Below are 17969 nucleotides of genomic sequence, written 5' to 3' on the forward strand. Positions count from 1 at the left end.
AAATATAACGAAAAAATGAGCTATCCTTATTTGGGGGAACAGATATTACATATTAAAGTACGTTTACCTTCTGCACATCCCTGCACCAAAACTCATCTTCCCTCTCTGTCCCTTCTGATGGGAATTTTACATTCCCATACTATTTGTTTCCTTATTAATCATATAATTACTTGTCTCCTACAGAAACTGAAAAGTTCCATATTCGTGGAACTGTTCCCTTTTTAAGTTTGATTACTTTTGTTTTTAGATAAGTTTCTTAAAACATTGCCACTGACACCTTCTCCTTTTTCAAATCAGAAAGTATCTTTTTTTGTATGGTTTTTTTTTTTTTGATTGGGTGGTTTAAGCCCCTTAACATTTAGGAGCACAAATCGGGTACAAAAAGAATCATACATTTTTCAAAATATTCAATATTGCCATTGCCATGTGGTTCCTTCCCTCTTCTCTTCTACCCACAGCGCCCAAACATCTGTATCTATGTAGTATTTGTTTATCAGTTCCTTATGTGTATATTCAATAATAAACTATAACACATAATCACCTTAAACCATATATTTCAAATATTGTATTTTTCTCCTTATACTTTATTTTCCTTACCATACATAACCCTTGTGTTCTCTTACACTCAAAAGGCATCTCTATTCCCCCTTCTCTGATACTTACAGAGTCCTTGATTAAGTTGTACATTAACCTAATTCCAGAGGGGTAGCCGTGTTAGTCTGCATAATCAGTTCCCATTTCTTCTTGGTCACCTGCATTTGGTTTTGGAACTGAATTCAGCAACTTTTATGCTTCACACTTTCTTTACACCAGGGGAAGTTGATTTTATATATATATATATTCAGAATTGCAGGGGAAAAATATCAATGCAAATCCAACTTTTTGCCTATGGAGCGGTTTGCAGACTTCTGTAAATTCAGTCCTTTTCCTCTGTACAGCTATAGAATATCTTAATAAGAGGAGACTCAGTTACACTCCACTTTTATTTCTTTCCACTTCCTGGCTGTGTAGAGAATCAAAACCTGGTCTCTGAAGTTATGTAGTTGTATTATGACAAGATGTTGTCTAGTCAAATTTCTGTTGTGCACTGTCACACTGCATCAAGCTCTGCTTTTGATAACCAAAGGCTCTTGCAATAAAGAATAGATCTTCACATGTAATTCCATCAAATTAAAGATGGCAAACTTAATCCATCTGCAGTAATCCAGTCATTTATGTTCTCTGTGTACTTTTCCTTATTAATCGGTATTACAGGAAAAAAAAAAAACATTTTGACCTTTTCATACTGATGTATTACGTCTTAATCATTTGAAAATATTTTTGAGGAAGAGTCCACTCTGGCACACCTGCTTTAATAACAGTTGAAATATATTCTTTATGTCTGGGTATAAATGGTATACAGAGAGATTCATACTTCAAAATTTAGCATGCTGTCTGACTGCAGGTTTCTATAAGATTTCCTCATAATCTGGAAGTCATTTGACGTTAATTTTAACATCAGCTCAGGAGCAGCTGGGAAGTGAAAGATGACTCAAAATGTATTATAACAAAGAGGGAGGGTTTTTTTAATTAAGTAACTTCTAAAGAAGAAAAGGAAAGAAGGTGGGGATAGGGATAAAGAAGGTACAGGATATTAAGATGAATCTCTACCTCCCTTTTCTACCTTGCAAGACTTATAGTAGGATACTTTTCCAACCATCTCACACATTAAAAAAACCCAATGGGCTCCAAATGTTCACAATTAAGCTTATGACAAGATGAACACGAAAAAGGAAAATGAGCAATTAAATAAAATGTGATGATTTTAAACTTTAACAGGAATAGAACTCAAAGTCCCATTTCAGCCTCCCTCTGATATAAGTTTACTGGATTTGGGTATATGCGTATGTGCATTATAGAATCCTCATGTTGCCTTTGTCTACATGAGCCTGATTTCCCTAAAATTTGCCACTTATGGTAGCAAGAGGGGGAAAGCTAGTGTAAATAAATGGAAGCAGCAGCTAAATTTTTAACCACTGTACCATTCTAGCCCTACCCTGTCCAGGTGGTTAAAAAGCTGGCTGCTACAGGTTCTTCGCAATCAGCAATGAATCCAGTGTTGCTGCCACTAGCTGAACTGGCTGGACATTTTGGAAGGAATAAAGCAACAGACAGTTTCTGGTGCACCTTTGTGGACCATTCTTCCAAGTATACAACTATTCTTTTGAATAACGGTTACAGAACCTGGCCTTAAGAAGACGCCATTTGAGTAATCTCAAGCCCTTATTACAAAACAGTGTATTGATAAAATACAAAATAAAAATTACTTTCATCTGTACTTAATTATTTTGTTCTTGTAGCAACTTCTATACTTTAATACTTGGGTATGCATCACCTAACCCTATCCAAACATGCCTCCATTAAGCAAAATATAGTTATACATATGAACATGATCCTATGACTAGGCTAAATTGGTTCCCTGGTGATGGCAACCCAATAAAGTGAAGCGTGCAGGATTCATGAATGTATATAAGGTTTCTGGAATTTTTACAAGTACCATAACACCAGGGCTGCAGGATTTTCTAATAAACAATACAAAACTTACTTTCAGATGACCTGCTGAAGAAGTTTTTCCATTTCCTTCCATATTGTCACTACAGTAAACAGATACAAAATCCTCTTAGTAATTTGTATTTTACTTGTTCAGTTTATAAACATTAACCAATTAATTCTCTCAAGACCCTTGGGACAGATGGAGGTAAGCATCCCCACAACTTAAAATAACCCTCTTGCCTCTAATGAGTATGAAGCTTTCCCTGACCACTAGGGTTGGGGAGGGGAAAAAAAGAGACAATAATATTAACTTATCCAGAATCTGAGATTACATTAAATACAAGCTTCTAGACTTTAGAGTTGCTAATGTAAATTTATGGAGTGCAGTATTCCAAAGTGCAGACTGCTGCTGCTTTGAACCTTCTCAAATGCAAAGTCTTGTTATTTTCATGGCTGTTATTTTGCAGCACTGAAATTGATCAAAATCAGGTGTATCTTGCTTGCAATTGCTTTGAGAAACAGCAGAAACAGGCACTGCACTTAATCACTACAGACACCTACATGTTGAAAGAATCTCTGGGAGGGCTAACAGAGAGAAAGTTCTTTCTTCTTTCTAGACACATATTAATCAAGGCAGATATGAGAGAGAGAGAGAGCACCACCCAGGCAGGGACTATGCCCTAGCAGGAATTCTAGCAGCTCAGTGGGAACTGGAGTTCTCACCAGGATTTGTGCCCAGTCAACAAGGCATGCCGTTTTATAACTCCTCACTAGAGGAGGAGATCTCATAAGCCTTCTGAGTCTTGATTATCCCCATTTTACAGACTGTGAAAATGAGGCACAGAAAGCAACTTACCCAAGACTATGAGGGAGTTGAATGGCAGGAACAAGATTGTAACTCAAGAGTTCCTGGCGGAAAGAACCTTTGCAAAACTCTCATAGGGAAGAATATTGCTTAATTAAGACCTCATCTCACTCGGTGGGAAATTATTCTTTTATACATATTATGCACATCTCCTATAGGATACCTTAATGACATCTATCCAGCATGAAGCCTCCCCAAAAAAATCCTCCTGATCCAACAGCCTTTTTTTAAAAATTAAAGTTTGTCTGTTCAATGGCAGTTCTAATTGATGGGGAAGCTACTCTGCTCACAATTGTTGTAGTCTGAATTCCTCTCTGTGGACAAGTGAGTTTCTTTAAGACCCAGTTATACTTAATAAATTAATTGTACCATAAATCTACTGAAACCTTTCGTATTCCACCTTGCCATCCTTTAGAAGAGTATTACAATCTGAGACAATTTTCTAATTGATTTTTGTTGTTATTGCTGTTCATGCTTCCCTTGCAAAGACAGTTTAACCTAGTACACTAAAAGTAAGACTAGTAGCTCCAAAACTCCAATGCTCGCTCTGGTATCTACTGTTTGGCCTTGGGAAAAGTCACTTAACCTCTGTTTCTCAGTTGCTCCACATACAAAATGGAAGGGACTACAAAAATTAGTGCATCTAAAAAACCTTGGGAGTATGTAAAATGCTATATTAGGCAAAATGTGAAAAAGACTTTTACTGCTTATATTTTTAAAGTGTATTGAGTTCCTCAATAATAAAATAAATTAAGCAAGAATGTTTGAGCCAGTACACAAACTGAAGAATTAGACCATAAACACATAGGCAAAACTCATGCCTAAGGTCCCAGTTCAGCAAGATGCTTAGATACATGCCTAATTTTAAGAATGTGAGCACTCCCATTGACTACAATGGGCCTACACATGCTTAAAGTTAGGCACGTGCTTTAAGGCTTATGATGAAATGGGACCTACTGGAGAAGCACAGTTTTATAGTTAAGGCACTGCACCAAGACTCCATTCTCAACCTGACTCATTGCAGGGTATTGTTCACACAAAAATCTGCACCAATTTAGATGCTTTTAAACTTAGACCAACCATTGCAAACTTTCTTATTTCCACTGAAGAGTGCATCTGCAAGTTCAACTTGTCAATAAGGAATCCAACCAAAGCTACACTGATATGATACACCCAAAAACATTGTTAAAAGGATATTAAAGTTGCAAAATTAAACATTCAAAAGTTCGGAAATGCCCCTTTGTGCACATGCCTTATGATGCAGTCTTGAATTACATGATTTCCCCAAGACCTGTGCCTCGCTCAGTTCACAGAATTGATGGAGCTCACTGAGTAAGCACCAACTGAATGTTTTGTTTTCTCCTCACTGTTCAATACGGCGTATTTACTGCACACTGTTCAGACCCAGCTCCGAGGCAGAATTGCTCATTTTCACTTGGGGTTTTCTATGGGAATCACCACCACAGCAGCTGAGTGCTTCACAAACCTTCATTTATCTTCACAACACCCCTGTTCGACGGAGCAGTATCATTCCCATTCATCCCCCTAGCACGTTTGTAGCTCTATCACTGCGTCCAGACTGGGGGCGGGTTGCCCTACTACAGCCGATAATGAATTACAGCGGGGGGCCCGCAGGCTAGAAGTGAGCGTCTCACCCCCGCCCCCCAGCTGTGCCCCGGGGAAGGGGGTGAGCCTCCAGCCCGGCCCCAGAGACCCCGCCACCCGCGGGGCGCGCAGTTTAAAGCCCAGCCGGGGTTGCTGCGGGGCGGGGGCAGACATGGCGCGTGCCCCTGGGCCCCGCTGCCACCAGCGCGGCTGCCTGGGAAGGAACCAGCCAGAGGCGCGCTGCTGCCTTCTCTCCTCCCCGACAGCGCCCCACCGGCCGCGTCTCTGCCCCCAAAGCCACCAGGGGTGTCCCCGGCACGCGAGAGACGCAGGGGGAGGCTGGGCTGGAGGGAGCAGAACGACTGCGCTGCGCTGCTCCCTCAGGTGGAGGGGGGGGTCCCCAGCTCACCCGGCCAGGCCGCGCCGCCACCGCTCAGACACCGGATCCCGGCAGCGTCCCGGTAGCGCCGGTGCGCAATTTCCCCAAACCCCGGCCGGCAGCTTCCGGGCGCCGCCCCTTGTGCGGCCCAGCAGGAGCAGGAGCCGCCACCGCTGCTGTTGCTGCTGCCCCCGCCTCCAGCCCGGTGAGCGCAAGCGCAGGCCCACGGGCAGGCTCGCTCCGGCCCTCACAGAAAAGAAACGTTGCCCCCTTCGGTTGTGGGACCCCGCCCAGCTCCCCATCCCCCTCACACTTCTCCTACCGCCCACTTCCCGGCTTACAAATAGGACCATCCTACTGCCTCCCCACACCTGCCATTGCCCCCCAACCACCACCCACAGCATCCTGCCCTATAACCCCCAAGGCATCCTCCACCACCCTATAGCTCCACCAGATCCTGCCCTCTTACTGCCCTCCAGCCCCCCAACCCTCCTCGCACCATCACATAGCTCCACCCAACACCAATCCCCCAGACATCCTCCACAACCTCATAGCCCCACTGGATACCACCCCCTCCCACCACCCTGTATAGCCCCACAAAACACAGGGTCTCACACCATAGCATAGCCCTACCTGATACCAACTCCTACCACCTCATAGCCCCACCAAACACTGCCCTCTCTCAGCTCCCCATGGCCCCATCAGATCCTGCCCCTTGCCCCCCAAAACCACTCACACCACCCCATAGCTCTGCTGAATACCACTCCTTTGCACTGCTCCTGTAGCCTCATCATAGTTTCCCCACAAGTGTGGCTTTACCCCATCTTGCTTTCAGTGTCGCACTAATGCCCACATACTCTATTCCTGCCTCTTCCCATTGACTACCGTTTCCCTCAGAATCTAATCCTCTTTTCCTTTTAACCCCTAATATTGCTAAAGAACTGAAGAAATAAAATCTTACTGATTGGATTTCTAAAAAACAAAACGAACACTCCCACACAACCTGAGGAAACAGCAAAAGAAAGGGTAACAGTTGGGCCTGCCACTTTTATACAAGTCTCCCTTTAAAAGCAAATAATTCTCATTTAATTTTAGTAAAATGTGGGCTGAGGAGGCACACGGTATCAATAACAAGTCCTCCCATATAGGGAATTGAAACATGGGGGAATTGATTAAGACAACACATACCTAAATATATAACTACTATCAAAAATCCTGTATCTTGTCACAGTCATACCCACTTCCTGATCCCAGCCAAGATCAAGAGAGATTATAAAGAGATTGGGATTCAGATCTCGATTAGACTTGAATTCATAAAGTGTTATTTATCTGGTCCTCCACTAAGGTCAGCTACCACAGATGCCTGCTCCTGTGTGAAGTCCTGTTGAAGTCATTGAGGCTCTGTTTGGACACAGGTGTTCCCCTTTATGGATCAGTGTGCAGGATTGGGGTCTAACAAATTGCATTTCTGGTGATAGCTTTCAGCAATTGCTCTTCCTGTGAACTTTTGTGTTAGTACAGATAAGATAGAAATGTTTTCAGTACTGTTTCAAGGAGCAAAGTCACAAGCATCCTTTGATGTGGTATTGAAAATAGTTTTTTCCTCTCTTCAGTAGCGCTGAAACCATTTTTATATCAGGTCAGGGGAACTATTTGCTGATGACTTAATATTGTAAACAAGACTTTAATCTTGACGCTGTCAGTGAGTATAGGCAAAGTTTGAGAATGATACTTCAGATCATAATTTGCACCCCTCCAAATTTGAGATGTGTGAACTGACACAATCATTTTTGACACCTTTTACTGATCTCAAAGGAGGTACATAAATTAGTGAAGATGGAAGCTTGAAATAACATAGGTTTATTTTCTTTAAAAGAGTGAAGTTTTCCCCAACCTGAGATGCAAGGTTTTGCTTTTCCTATGACAACGAAATTTACAAGAAGGAAGCAGTGAGTTAAGTGGAGGTGGGATGGAGGTAAACTTGGACTTTAAACCTCATAAAAGACAGTTTTAGTTTGTTTGGTTTGGTTTTTTGCTAGGTGCTGTACAAACACAGGAAGACAAAATCTCAGCCCAGCAGAGCTTATAGTTGAGACTTATGTTAGATACGTCAGGGGGGAGGATTAATTTTTCATTTGAATATATATTTTGACATGAATTTAGTATTTGTAAAAGGTACCAGATTGACAGCTCTGAATATTGCACTTCTATTTATTTATATCCACCGAACAATGCAGCACAGACAGCAGTGCTTCACCATTTTAAAGTTTCATTCTATCACCCAAGAGTTAATACATTGAGACTGCATTAATAGCCATCTAAAGTCACTGCTTTTTAAATTTGGAGATGATACTGCTGCAATAAAATCCCTTTTCCAGATTAATAGATTTACAAATTATAATTTGCTTTTCATCAAAAAAAAGTCTTAAATTGTTGTAAATTGCTTCAAAACTTTATAGTTGGCATCCTGGATGTACTTGTTTTTTGGGTAGGAGGAGTTGTGAAGACATGTACTCCCAACTAAAAAGACATTAATATTTTACTGGTTCATCCATAAAAAAATAGATCTCCAAGACAGAGCTGAATGAAATCACCAGAAGTCCTTCCCAGTCCCCTAAAGGAAACACAGATGTAAGTACATGTTCAAAGTTACATTTACAGGATTTAATTTGGTATCATATAAATATTCTCTTTCTTTTTGGAAATTTAAAGAATAATAATGTAGCCTGGAATAGGCGAGGTGACATGCTCTGTATCACTAGGCTTTGATCTTGGGGATATTTTGGTTGAATGATAGCCTGCTAGTGAACAGCTTCTTCCTGTTTCCAGACTGTCATAACCTTACTCTTTGTAGTCTCTTACCTTGATACGTATCTTCAACCACCTCCCACTGTGTCCCTCTGAGGGACAGACATCCATATATACAGCTCCTCCTACATGAGATATTCTCTCCCCCATATTAAATTGTCCTTACTTTAGTGCTATTTCCAACATGCTGCTGTCTTTGTGTACTTCTCTTCTTGAGATACACATTCATTCTCTTCTCTCCACCCACCTTCACAAAGATTGAGAGAATCATAGGTGATCATCTGCAGTTAATACTTCCTTTGTTTAATAAACTAGTTAGTTTTAAATGCAAAACATTTTTGATAAACTTACTTACCCCCGCCCTTATGTATTCAGCATATTTAAGGTTGTTTTATTTAATAAAAACAAATTTAAAATGCTATTTTTTGCATTTTCATTAAATTCAAATTTTCATCAAATTGCAGGTTGACAGAAATCACAAAAATTAATTCTAATCTAATAAATAACAAATGAGTCATTCACCATTTTATAAGATAATAAAATGTAGAAATTGAGAATCTTAATAAATGGTAAGCTGTATATTTGCTTAAATAAATATGTAGAGATATAGTGTATCCATCTGACTAGTAAAAAGGAGTACCAAATGTAGTGTAGAGCAGTGGTTCCTAACCCTTGGCCCATGGGCTAAAAGTGGCCCTTGGGGTCTTTCACAGTGGATCGTCGGTCCCCGCCCCCTGGCTGCAGAAGGGAGCCACTGCCTAGGGACCCAGGTGGAGCGCATGAGGCTACAGGACGTGTAGTCTCCTTGCTGAAGTTCTTCCGTCTGGCTGCAGTGGGGTGGGTGGGGACAGGGTGCTGCTGGCAGAGACTGGTGGCCCTTCAAGGTTATAAAAATGGTATCTGTGGCCCTCGAGCCAAAAAGTTTGGGAACCACTGGCGTAAAGGCTATATTTATTTGCAAATCACCATATTTTAATGGTTACCAATCAATAAGAATAAGCCTTCCTTTAGGAAAATAACTAAAAAATATAAATGCAAAACAGAATTAAAATTCATTATTTAAATCAAGTTTTCCTGTTTGCAGATTTAAATCACAATTAAAATGGGTGATGTATAGAATCATAGAAATGTAGCACTGGAAGAGACCTCAAGAGATCATCTAGTCCAGTCCTCCATGCTGATGCAGGACCAAGTACACCTAGAAAAGTGATACTCAGACCTCAGTGGTTCAGAAACCAGATTCGTGATCAACATTACCCAACAGAGCCACAGTAGTTGTTTCATTTACTATTTTTATATCATGGAAAAATGACTGACCAAGTATTATTATTTTATCAACTATAATTGGTTAATAACATAGTAAAAGCATCCTGATTAGTTAATAACTTAGACTGGTTAATAATTATATCACACAGTGTTTTAATATCATGTGCTGCAAAGAGCCACTGGAGTCACATTCAAGAGCCACATTTGGCTTGGAAGCCTCAGTTTGAGTATCACTGACCTAGAACATCCTGACAGACGTTTGTCTAAGCTGTTCTTAAAAAAACCTCTCACTTTGATTTAAATCAATCCACTCTGCAGAGTTTTATTCAAGTAATTTACCTTAATTCACTCCATTGACCAAAGTTAAACTAGTGTACAGATACAAACAACAGTAAAAGAGTTTGTCTCTGATCATGGGCGCTCTGTGCCAGCAACTCTCCCTGCTGCTAGCACAGAACTCCTGTCAAAGTAGTACTGCAACTGCACGAAGGGCTAGCTTGCATTGTCCCTCCTATGCTGCAGGGTTGGGGGAGGAGACGGATAGAAAAATGGGAAACAGTATAGAGCTTAAAAATATTTAGCTGTATACAAAGCTCAAACTCTTGCTGCTGCAATTTTAATCAGTTACAGTAGAAGACAATGAAAAAAGTACATAGCCTAAGACAGAGGTTTTCAGTTATTTTAATCTTAAAAGACTAATCAATTCAATCTTAAAAAGATTTTCTTGTGGATCTTCTTCCCTCCCATTCATGATTGTGTGGATTATTTTGTCTCACATTCTTGATCCCATAATCTCCTTGTGACAACTATAGCAATTGTTTGTGGGAAAATACAATAAGGAAAGTACTTAGTATATTTTAGCCTCTTTTAATGTAATTTAGCAACTAGAAAGCAGGGAGTAGCCAGTTTGCTGTAGACTAGCAAGTATTCTGTGTTCCATGAGTAGTTCACATGCCAGGAATTGAGAATCAGTGTCCAAAGAAATGATGTTTAAAAAATAAACCAAGTCTACAGTTGTAGTGACATCATCCTTTTATTTGTAGCAGTTGCAAATGGAGCAGGAGCTAAGCTTCAGGAAATTAGTAGAGAGTTCAGAGTGTCCAGAGCAACTGAAATATGACTTCAACAAAAATGGTGAACTGAAGCATCTCGATACCAATGAGCCCTTTGTCTTTAATTATTACAAAAATGCACATGAGAGTAACCATAAACGCTACCAAGTTCTGGGGCATCTCATTGCACTGTATGTTTATGAGCTCCTGGAAAGAGTCTGCAAGCTGCAGAAAGTCCACATCCCAACAGATGCTACAGAGGATGAACCCAGGAGTTTCTTCTTCATGAGTGAGAAAGCATTAACTAATTCCTCAAGCCTAATCGTGCTTCTGCAAGACCGTGGAGTTTTTCGGGCTGGTCAGTGGGGACAGAAGACCATAATCCATGAGGGCCTGGACCATGGAACTCAAATACCATTCATTAAAATGGCCCTTCAGTGCTATGGAGGAGTGATTGTATTAAATCCCAATGACAATTTCATTGATCTGAAGATGGAAAAGGAGTGGTTAAGTTTATCTACCAAGGAAGACCCTTGCACAGTGAACTCTTCCTGGTGGATCCCAAAGAGGTGCAGCAGCAGCCCTGAAGATCACACCATTTACATTTGGGATCATTTTATTTCAAAGAGTGCAGCCAAGAATGTGGCTTTCATTGCCCATGGCTATGGAGGGTTGGTTTTCATCAACCTCCTCATACAGAGAACATGGGAAGTGATGAATAAAGTGTATTCTGTAGCACTTATTGACTCCATGCACCACACGTTACACCAGGCAAGAAACAATCCACAAGTACAAGAATGGATACAGAAGCACTGCCGTGAATGGGTAACAAACAATAAACCTCTAGATAGGCCCACAGGTTCCCTTTTGAAAGTGGACTGTCCTACTGTCTCTGCTGGGACTGAAAAATACAGTTTAGCACCCTCATCTACCTTACAGGCCATTTTCAAGTACCTGAAGAGCACACTGAAAGCTAAGAACACACTAGCTTTATCTCGATCACCTATTGTAACAAGGAGCAGCACAAGTAAGAAGAGAGACAATACATAAAAAGGATGCTGAAGTATATTTCAGGACTCTTCTTCCTCTTCAAAACCACCCCCAGGAAGTTTGAAACTGAAGCTGGCATGTTAGTTTCCTTGCATTGCAGACTGATTTATGGTCATGAGGCTGGTACTGGCTTTCTAATTTTTTTGTTGTTGGAAAAAAAATTGGGAGGACAGTTAAAATTATCACCCAACATTAGAAAAGTTTGGTTTTTTTCTTTTTGGAAGCTATTTCTTGCCATTTCAAAAAAGTAATGCATATAAGTTTTAAATTTGAGCCCTTCTGTTATTCCTGCAATTTAAAAGGGTACATGATAATGGTGTTAAGGTGTTTCAGAGTTTATATCTATGTTAATTCTCAAAGCTTATGTTGTGCAGTTTATGTATATCAGATGGAAGTAGATTTTGGCAGCAAAAAATTCTGTAAATTTCACTGTAAAAAAGGGTAATTTGGCATGAGATTAATGCTAAAGACCCTACAAATCTAACATTCGCCTAGCCACTCACCTGGCAGTACCCACTTGTTCCTTATATAGTCTCCAGTATTTTGTCCAGTCTTGTTTTGGATGTCTCAAGCACTGGGGTTTCTACTGCTTTCCTTGGGGGACTAGTATGTAATCTAAAGATTCTTCACTGAACCATGCCTCACCACCTTCCTCCAGTCAGAAAGGAGATGGTCTAAACGTAATATACAGTGGAACAAATTAATCCTCAGTGTCACTCCAATGAAACCAGTGAGTTGCTCTAGTAATGAATTTGGCCTCAGATTGAATGATTGCTGTGGAAATACTGCATTGTAGTTACCTGGACCAATTATAAAAATAAAAACTTGGCATAAAAATGCTACCTGTAATTAAACAAAGTCTGCCGCTGAAAAAATTATATTAATGCTTCTCCCCTTTCCTCAGCTGTCTCATTTCAAACTGGAGTTGAAAGTAGAGAAAAATCTCTCTAGATCTCCATAGTCAGATTGTGCACACTGATTGAATGTCAGCGTGTTGGAAAGTCAAATAACCCACAGTTATTTGTATAGCAAATAGATTCTGTATAGCAAATGTAAACTGGCTATTCTAGGCTCCCATTCACATCAGTGGGAGTAAAGGATCCTCAGCTCCTTGCAAGATTGAACCTTAAAAGATGAAAGAACTTCAGTGTGTAATTGTGGCCTCAGTTTCCACTTTGGCCAGGATTTGTTGAGGGTATGGTTGTGCCTGAAGAATGAATAACAGTTTCCCTCTATCCTTTTGCTCAATGGTAGACTTAACCACTCTCTGCTGCTGCTTCAAGGAATTCCCACTCCTCTGCTAGCAAGAGACAGAATTATTTACTTGCATAGGAAGGAGATAATTGATTAAATATGCAAAATGGAAGGGTTATTTTAAATAAGAGAAATTGGTCAACTGTTAGCACACAGTTTTTATTGAGAATGGAATTAAGAGATCACAAATCAGTACACACCTATGCTTTTATGTGATTTGTTCACTCACCAAATGTCACAGCAGACAGTATCTCTACTCTCATTCTGAAAGCACATAACCTGTCACCATATCATAACCACCAGATAGTGTGCATCTCAGAGAATAATCATTTGTGTGACTCATATAAGTAAACATGTAGCTTTATTTACAGGAGAGTGACAGAATGTCTGTCTTCAAAAGGTGACCAATATGATCTTCAAGATGAATACACAATTTTCGGTCATCTCAAGTAAATATGTTAAATTCCTTGGTAGAGAAGGTCATATTTGGGAATATTCTTGGGATCAATAGGACTTCGTACAATGAGCTTTCCACGCATTGCTCCACGGTAAATCACTTCAATCAAATCTATGAAGTCTTGCTTTGTTTTAAAGCTTCCCACAAATTTAGTGTGATCTGGAGACCTATGTAGCAGATAAAGATAGTAAAAATGTTAATGCCCATTAAAGTGTATGAAACAAATTTTTTAAAACCATGAAAACTTATACAATAAAAAGGAGTATTTTTATTTAGTTTTTCTTAAGGCTTGAACCACTCTGGTATGGTATACAAGAAGTAAAAAAGACAAGGCAATATAGGAATTATTGTGACCAGACCTCTAAAACCTAGAAAAATGCTATGGTATGACCAAGAATTTAACATTGAGAGCAGAGTCAAGTGTGACATTACTACACATCAGCTGTGAAATGTATCAAAGAGTTTGTTACAGAGTACTAAATGAGAGGGTATTTCGAAAAGGGAAGTGTAGTTCAGCATCTTTACCCATTCATTCTTTAGCCTTCTCTCTTTGAATATTCATGCAGCTACTGGAAAAAGGAAGGTATAGTTTTCTCAAGCCATTTAATAAGTGGTTCCCTACCTTTTTGAGTGAAAGCCCCAGTAGTTAACACTAGGTAAAACACACGCCCCTTTCCCCAGCCATAAACACATATAACCCCTATAAACACATACAATGATGATAATAATAACAACACTAAAATACATAAATAATAATAATACATTACTCTTACCTGAGTAAGAAGCTAAGTCTTTCCTTTCTTGGTATGGCTGCCACTGCATGCCCTGTGTGGCCCCGCCTCTTCCCGTCCCTAATGAACTGAGGGTAATAGAGGCGGGTCTGGCAGGTTGGCCAGGGCTGTTCCAGGCCCCCACTGGTGTGGGGCTGCTCCCTTTCAGCCTGGCAACCGCCTGACCGGTACGGGTCTGTGTGGGACTGCTCCCCCACTCTAGCCGGAGTGGAGCTTGGGGGGTCTGCTGCTCTCTCAGAGTGGGGGAGGCTGCTTCTTCACGCCGGCTGGCACGGCGCTTGCTCCCCCACTCCGGCCGGTGGGGAGAATGGCTGGGGGCTGCCCCCGGCACAGAGATCAGGAGCTAAATGACCTCAATATTACTGAAGCCTCATGAACCCCCTGTAATCTTTGGTGCCCTCCCAGGGCACCCCATGTTGGGAACCGTTGAGCTAACACAGACAGAGACTATGCTAATGATGGTAAACAGAAGAGAACCTCATGCAAACTGACGTACCCATAATCCACTTTCATGTGCTGTCCATTGAAGAAAAAGACAGTAGATGGAATATAACTGATGTCAAAATATTGGGTGTACACTGGCACCTTGTTCACATCCACCAAGTAAATAGCTGCCATTTTACTTAGGTCATGAGATGTCTTTGCAAGCTTTAGAAATTGAGAAAAAGACATGATAAAAACAGATTCTGACATAAGTAGGCAAAACATGCCAAGCTTTAAAGCACAACTGTAATTGCTAACCCTGTTTTTTAAATAAGGGAGAGTCAGAATTAGTGAAAGACTGATCTTTAGCTTTAAATTTTTTATAATTAATTCATAATTGGGTTGCTGCTTTGAGCACATTTTTTTTCTAATATTTTTTTTATCACTGTAAAGAATCATCTGTGCAAGCATGTGGAAGCAAAGACCTTTGTCATGGCAATTCATGATCAGATGGAGAAACATTTTTCTTATGAGAAGACATCATGGATATTTTAACATTATTGAATTTTAATTATAAATAATGTCCATCTTGTTTCAAACATAAGCAGCACAGTCTAGTGTTCATAGCTTGAGACCTGGAAACAGGAATGCCTGATTTGTAAGATCACTTCTACCACTTGCTATATGGCTGTTGGCAAGTCATTTAACTTCCCCTTATGGCATTTACACTGGGAAAAAAATCAATCCTGTAATTTTCCATCAGTGCACCTCCACCACTGGCAGCAATGGTTGAAGCTGTAGTTTAGAAAGGGGCACAGGTGTTTTTACTGCTGTGTAGTCTAACTGCTCAGGTGAAGGAATCTGATGAAATCCTGGCTCCACTGACGTCAATGGCAGAACGTGCATTGATTTCAGAGGGGCCAGAATATCCCCCCATGTCTTTATTCTCTCTGTGAGGTGCCCTGCACCCCTACTGTACTATATACAAATGCTATAAAGTAAAGTTTATATAGCACTTTTCAGTTTCAAAATCCTTGGCAAATAATGATTGATTTCCACAAAACTCTTACCAAGGGAGTGAAGAATTATCTAATTAAGTTATTACTACTTTATATTTTATTCCCAGTGCACTAATAACTTAATAGTAATGTAGCTCCTTCTATCTTTGATAGCATCACATGTCATTTCATTTTGTTGCACCAAATGTGTATGAAATGATTAGCATAGCATCAATAAAACGTTTTTAAAATTTGCTCTTACAATATCATCCAACTGCAGACAAACAGGATCATCATCTTTTCCAAATCGAAGAACCAAAACTTTCTCTGCTACACTTTTTATAGCCTGATCCACTTCCTTTTTACTGGTCAGTTTGGGTAGCAGGAAGCTCATCTTGATTCAGAATGGCTCCAGAGATCAAACACTGTATCTAATTATTAAAAAAGACACTGTCAAAATTAGTAAACCTGCCCCCATATTACACACACACAAAAAAAGGTAGTTGATTAGATAATGCCCCATCTTTAAGTATAAGGATTTCTTTTTTTAAGGTACAGGGGAGAAACAATCTGATCCAGATACTAGAAATAAATAACTAAATGTTACTAAATATTACTATACGGTGCAGCTTTCTGCAAAGGAAAGATCAGATAATTTACATAGCTGTCTACTATACTGTGGGCCTCAGAGAAAGTTGTGCACAACTTTAAAGATCATTTTAAAATCAACACACAAAAAGCTGTGTGAACTATTTCAAGATGGGACTATTGTCAAAGAAGGTGATATATGGGATATAAAGACATGAGAAAAAAAAAGGATAGCATTGTGAGCAGCTGGAGAAAAAGCAGGTCTCTAAAGACAATGGTGGACATTTTGTACAAACACTAGGTTGTCCCTGAGTTGTCTGCCACTGCACTTTTATCTAGTTAGTTCAGTTATATAAAAAAGGATCTGGCATACGCCCTTGACAGTAAATATAAAATATGATGCATTCGGAAACCAAACCTTCTATGCCACAGCATGTGCACTTAGAGTGTCCCGATATTACTGGGACCATCCTGATATTAGGGGCTTTGTTTTAGATAGGCAACTATATTTCCCCTTCTCCTCCAATTTTTCACACTTGCTATCTGGTCACTCTATGTGCAGTTTGCATGCTCAGCCTAAATCTGTGGTCCCCAATCTTTATGGGAGACTGTGTCAATTTACACCTGATTGAGACCTCAGTTGTACCAACCACCAAATAAAAGAAGTTTGAGATTTAAAAGAGACCTATTAGATCACCCAGCCCATCCCTCAACCAAAGGACTGCCTCCTTCAACACATTTTCAAGCACTTTGTCTCTAATCTAAAATAACTTATGCAATGGAGTTGCAATCACTTCCCTTGGGAGGCTGTTCTACAGCATAGTACAGCTCACTATCAGGAAGTTATTTCCCCCGATAATTGGCTTGAAGTTTCTTTTTCTTTATGTATCCTACTATTATATCCCCATATACCACACTACCTAATTCCTCTACTTTGCCGATGTTTACATCAGTCAATATTACTTTACATCTTCTCCAACCTCCTCCCCAGTCTTCATCTAGCCAAGCTCTAATCTTTTGCTCCTTTAATCTTTTCCTCTCGTCAGGCTTTCAGGACAATTTCTGTTGCCCTTCTCTGAACTCCCTTCAATTTGTCAATGTTGTTCGGGTACCGAGCAACAGCTGGAAAGAGATCCCAGCTGCAGACACCGTACAGAGAGGGGCTGGGTCCCCTGTCCTGTGGAGCATGAAGTCTCGTGGGGACAGAACTGAGCCTAGGGGCTCCTTGGAGACACAGCAAGAGGATCTACCCTTCCCCACCTTGGGAGGTGAGGCCCCTGCATCTGCAGCCTCCCTCCCTCACACTGACTTCTTCGGGCTGCCATGTGTGCTACTGCGAACTCCTGCTGCCCATCCCCCGCCACCAGCGGGCCCCCCACTCTCGTCCCTACCAGACAGGGCGAGATCTCAGCCTGGAACCTGCCCCGCCCGCGTGCCCGCCCGCCGCCAGGCAGCGCAATCGGTAGGGCCTTTGGAGAACCTAGACTGGCAGCCGCAGAACCCTGAGGACCCAGACGGGAAGAGACCGGTGACACTAACCTGGCTCCGGGGAGGGGGGGGGAGGATAAACGCACCTGATTGGACCCAAAGACTCAACCGCCATCCCCGCGCATGTCCATCGGGCCGGCCGAACGCCACTCAGCGCGCACGCCGGGCCGCTCCTACACTCCGATTGGCCACAAGCCGCAGCCAATCAGCGCGGTTGACGAGCAGGCCCGCCCCTCGGCGCAGCCGCCCGGAGCTTTCTTCTTCCTTGCCGAGGGGAGAAAGGAGCGGTTTGGCGGCAAGATTCGAGAGCCCCGCCCCCCTCCCCCGTTCCCCCCTCCCGTGGCCGGAAGCGGAAGCGCGGCGACTCGGCGAGGTAGGACTGGGCGGGGCTGGGAGCGGAGGACGGTGGCTGC

The 17969-nt window shown here is 41.3% G+C and overlaps 3 protein-coding genes across 9 annotated transcripts in view; 1 reads left to right on the forward strand and 2 right to left on the reverse strand.

Moving 5' to 3' along the window:
- The window catches only part of SENP7 (SUMO specific peptidase 7), an 80619-nt gene extending 75075 nt beyond the window's left edge, over nt 1–5544 (reverse strand). For all 5 annotated transcript variants that reach the window (XM_067546164.1, XM_067546163.1, XM_067546161.1 and 2 more), the window contains exons 1-2: nt 5412–5544; nt 2585–2633 (exon numbers count right to left, since the gene is read on the reverse strand). In XM_067546164.1, the coding sequence (XP_067402265.1) occupies nt 2585–2626 (42 nt within the window). In that variant the 5' untranslated portion in view covers nt 2627–2633; nt 5412–5544. The remainder of the gene's footprint in view (nt 1–2584; nt 2634–5411) is intronic.
- Nucleotides 5545–6314: 770 nt separating this feature from the next.
- Nucleotides 6315–12725, forward strand: LOC137151764 (putative protein ARB2BP). Of its 2 annotated transcripts, none has more exons than XM_067546166.1 (4): nt 6315–6407; nt 7258–7356; nt 7947–8012; nt 10499–12725. In XM_067546166.1, exons 2-4 carry the CDS (start codon nt 7351–7353, stop codon nt 11555–11557), a joined length of 1131 nt encoding a protein of 376 aa, XP_067402267.1. In that variant the 5' UTR covers nt 6315–6407; nt 7258–7350; the 3' UTR covers nt 11558–12725. The 2 variants fall into 2 exon arrangements, with proteins under 2 accessions (XP_067402267.1, XP_067402266.1); XM_067546165.1 differs by lacking the exon at nt 6315–6407 and adding an exon at nt 6913–7020.
- Nucleotides 12726–12954: 229 nt separating this feature from the next.
- TXNL4B (thioredoxin like 4B) lies at nt 12955–17706 on the reverse strand. 2 transcript variants are annotated; one of them, XM_067546169.1, is made up of 4 exons: nt 17643–17706; nt 15743–15911; nt 14556–14707; nt 12955–13435 (listed from the first exon to the last, which is right to left on the reverse strand). In XM_067546169.1, exons 2-4 carry the CDS (start codon nt 15872–15874, stop codon nt 13270–13272), a joined length of 450 nt encoding a protein of 149 aa, XP_067402270.1. In that variant the 5' UTR covers nt 15875–15911; nt 17643–17706; the 3' UTR covers nt 12955–13269. The 2 variants fall into 2 exon arrangements, with proteins under 2 accessions (XP_067402270.1, XP_067402269.1); XM_067546168.1 differs by lacking the exon at nt 17643–17706 and adding an exon at nt 17460–17580.
- Nucleotides 17707–17969: the final 263 nt, after the last annotated feature.

The sequence above is a fragment of the Emydura macquarii genome, unplaced genomic scaffold, assembly GCF_026122565.2.
Source record: "Emydura macquarii macquarii isolate MOO-44397 ecotype Brisbane River unplaced genomic scaffold, CSIRO-AGI_Emac_v2 contig_1119, whole genome shotgun sequence".
NCBI lineage: Eukaryota > Metazoa > Chordata > Testudines > Chelidae > Emydura > Emydura macquarii.

Bases quoted from the DNA above. Each gene is read 5' to 3' on its own strand.
- LOC137151764 (XM_067546166.1), top strand. The intron at 8,013-10,498 runs GTAAGTACATGT...TTTTATTTGTAG, and splicing joins CCCCTAAAGGAAACACAGAT to CAGTTGCAAATGGAGCAGGA.
- TXNL4B (XM_067546169.1), bottom strand. From the start codon at position 15,874: ATGAGCTTCCTGCTACCCAAACTGACCAGTAAAAAGGAAGTGGATCAG. The intron at 14,708-15,742 runs GTAAGAGCAAAT...CAATTTCTAAAG, and splicing joins GTCTGCAGTTGGATGATATT to CTTGCAAAGACATCTCATGA. The intron at 13,436-14,555 runs GTACGTCAGTTT...TCTGCTACATAG, and splicing joins CACATGAAAGTGGATTATGG to GTCTCCAGATCACACTAAAT.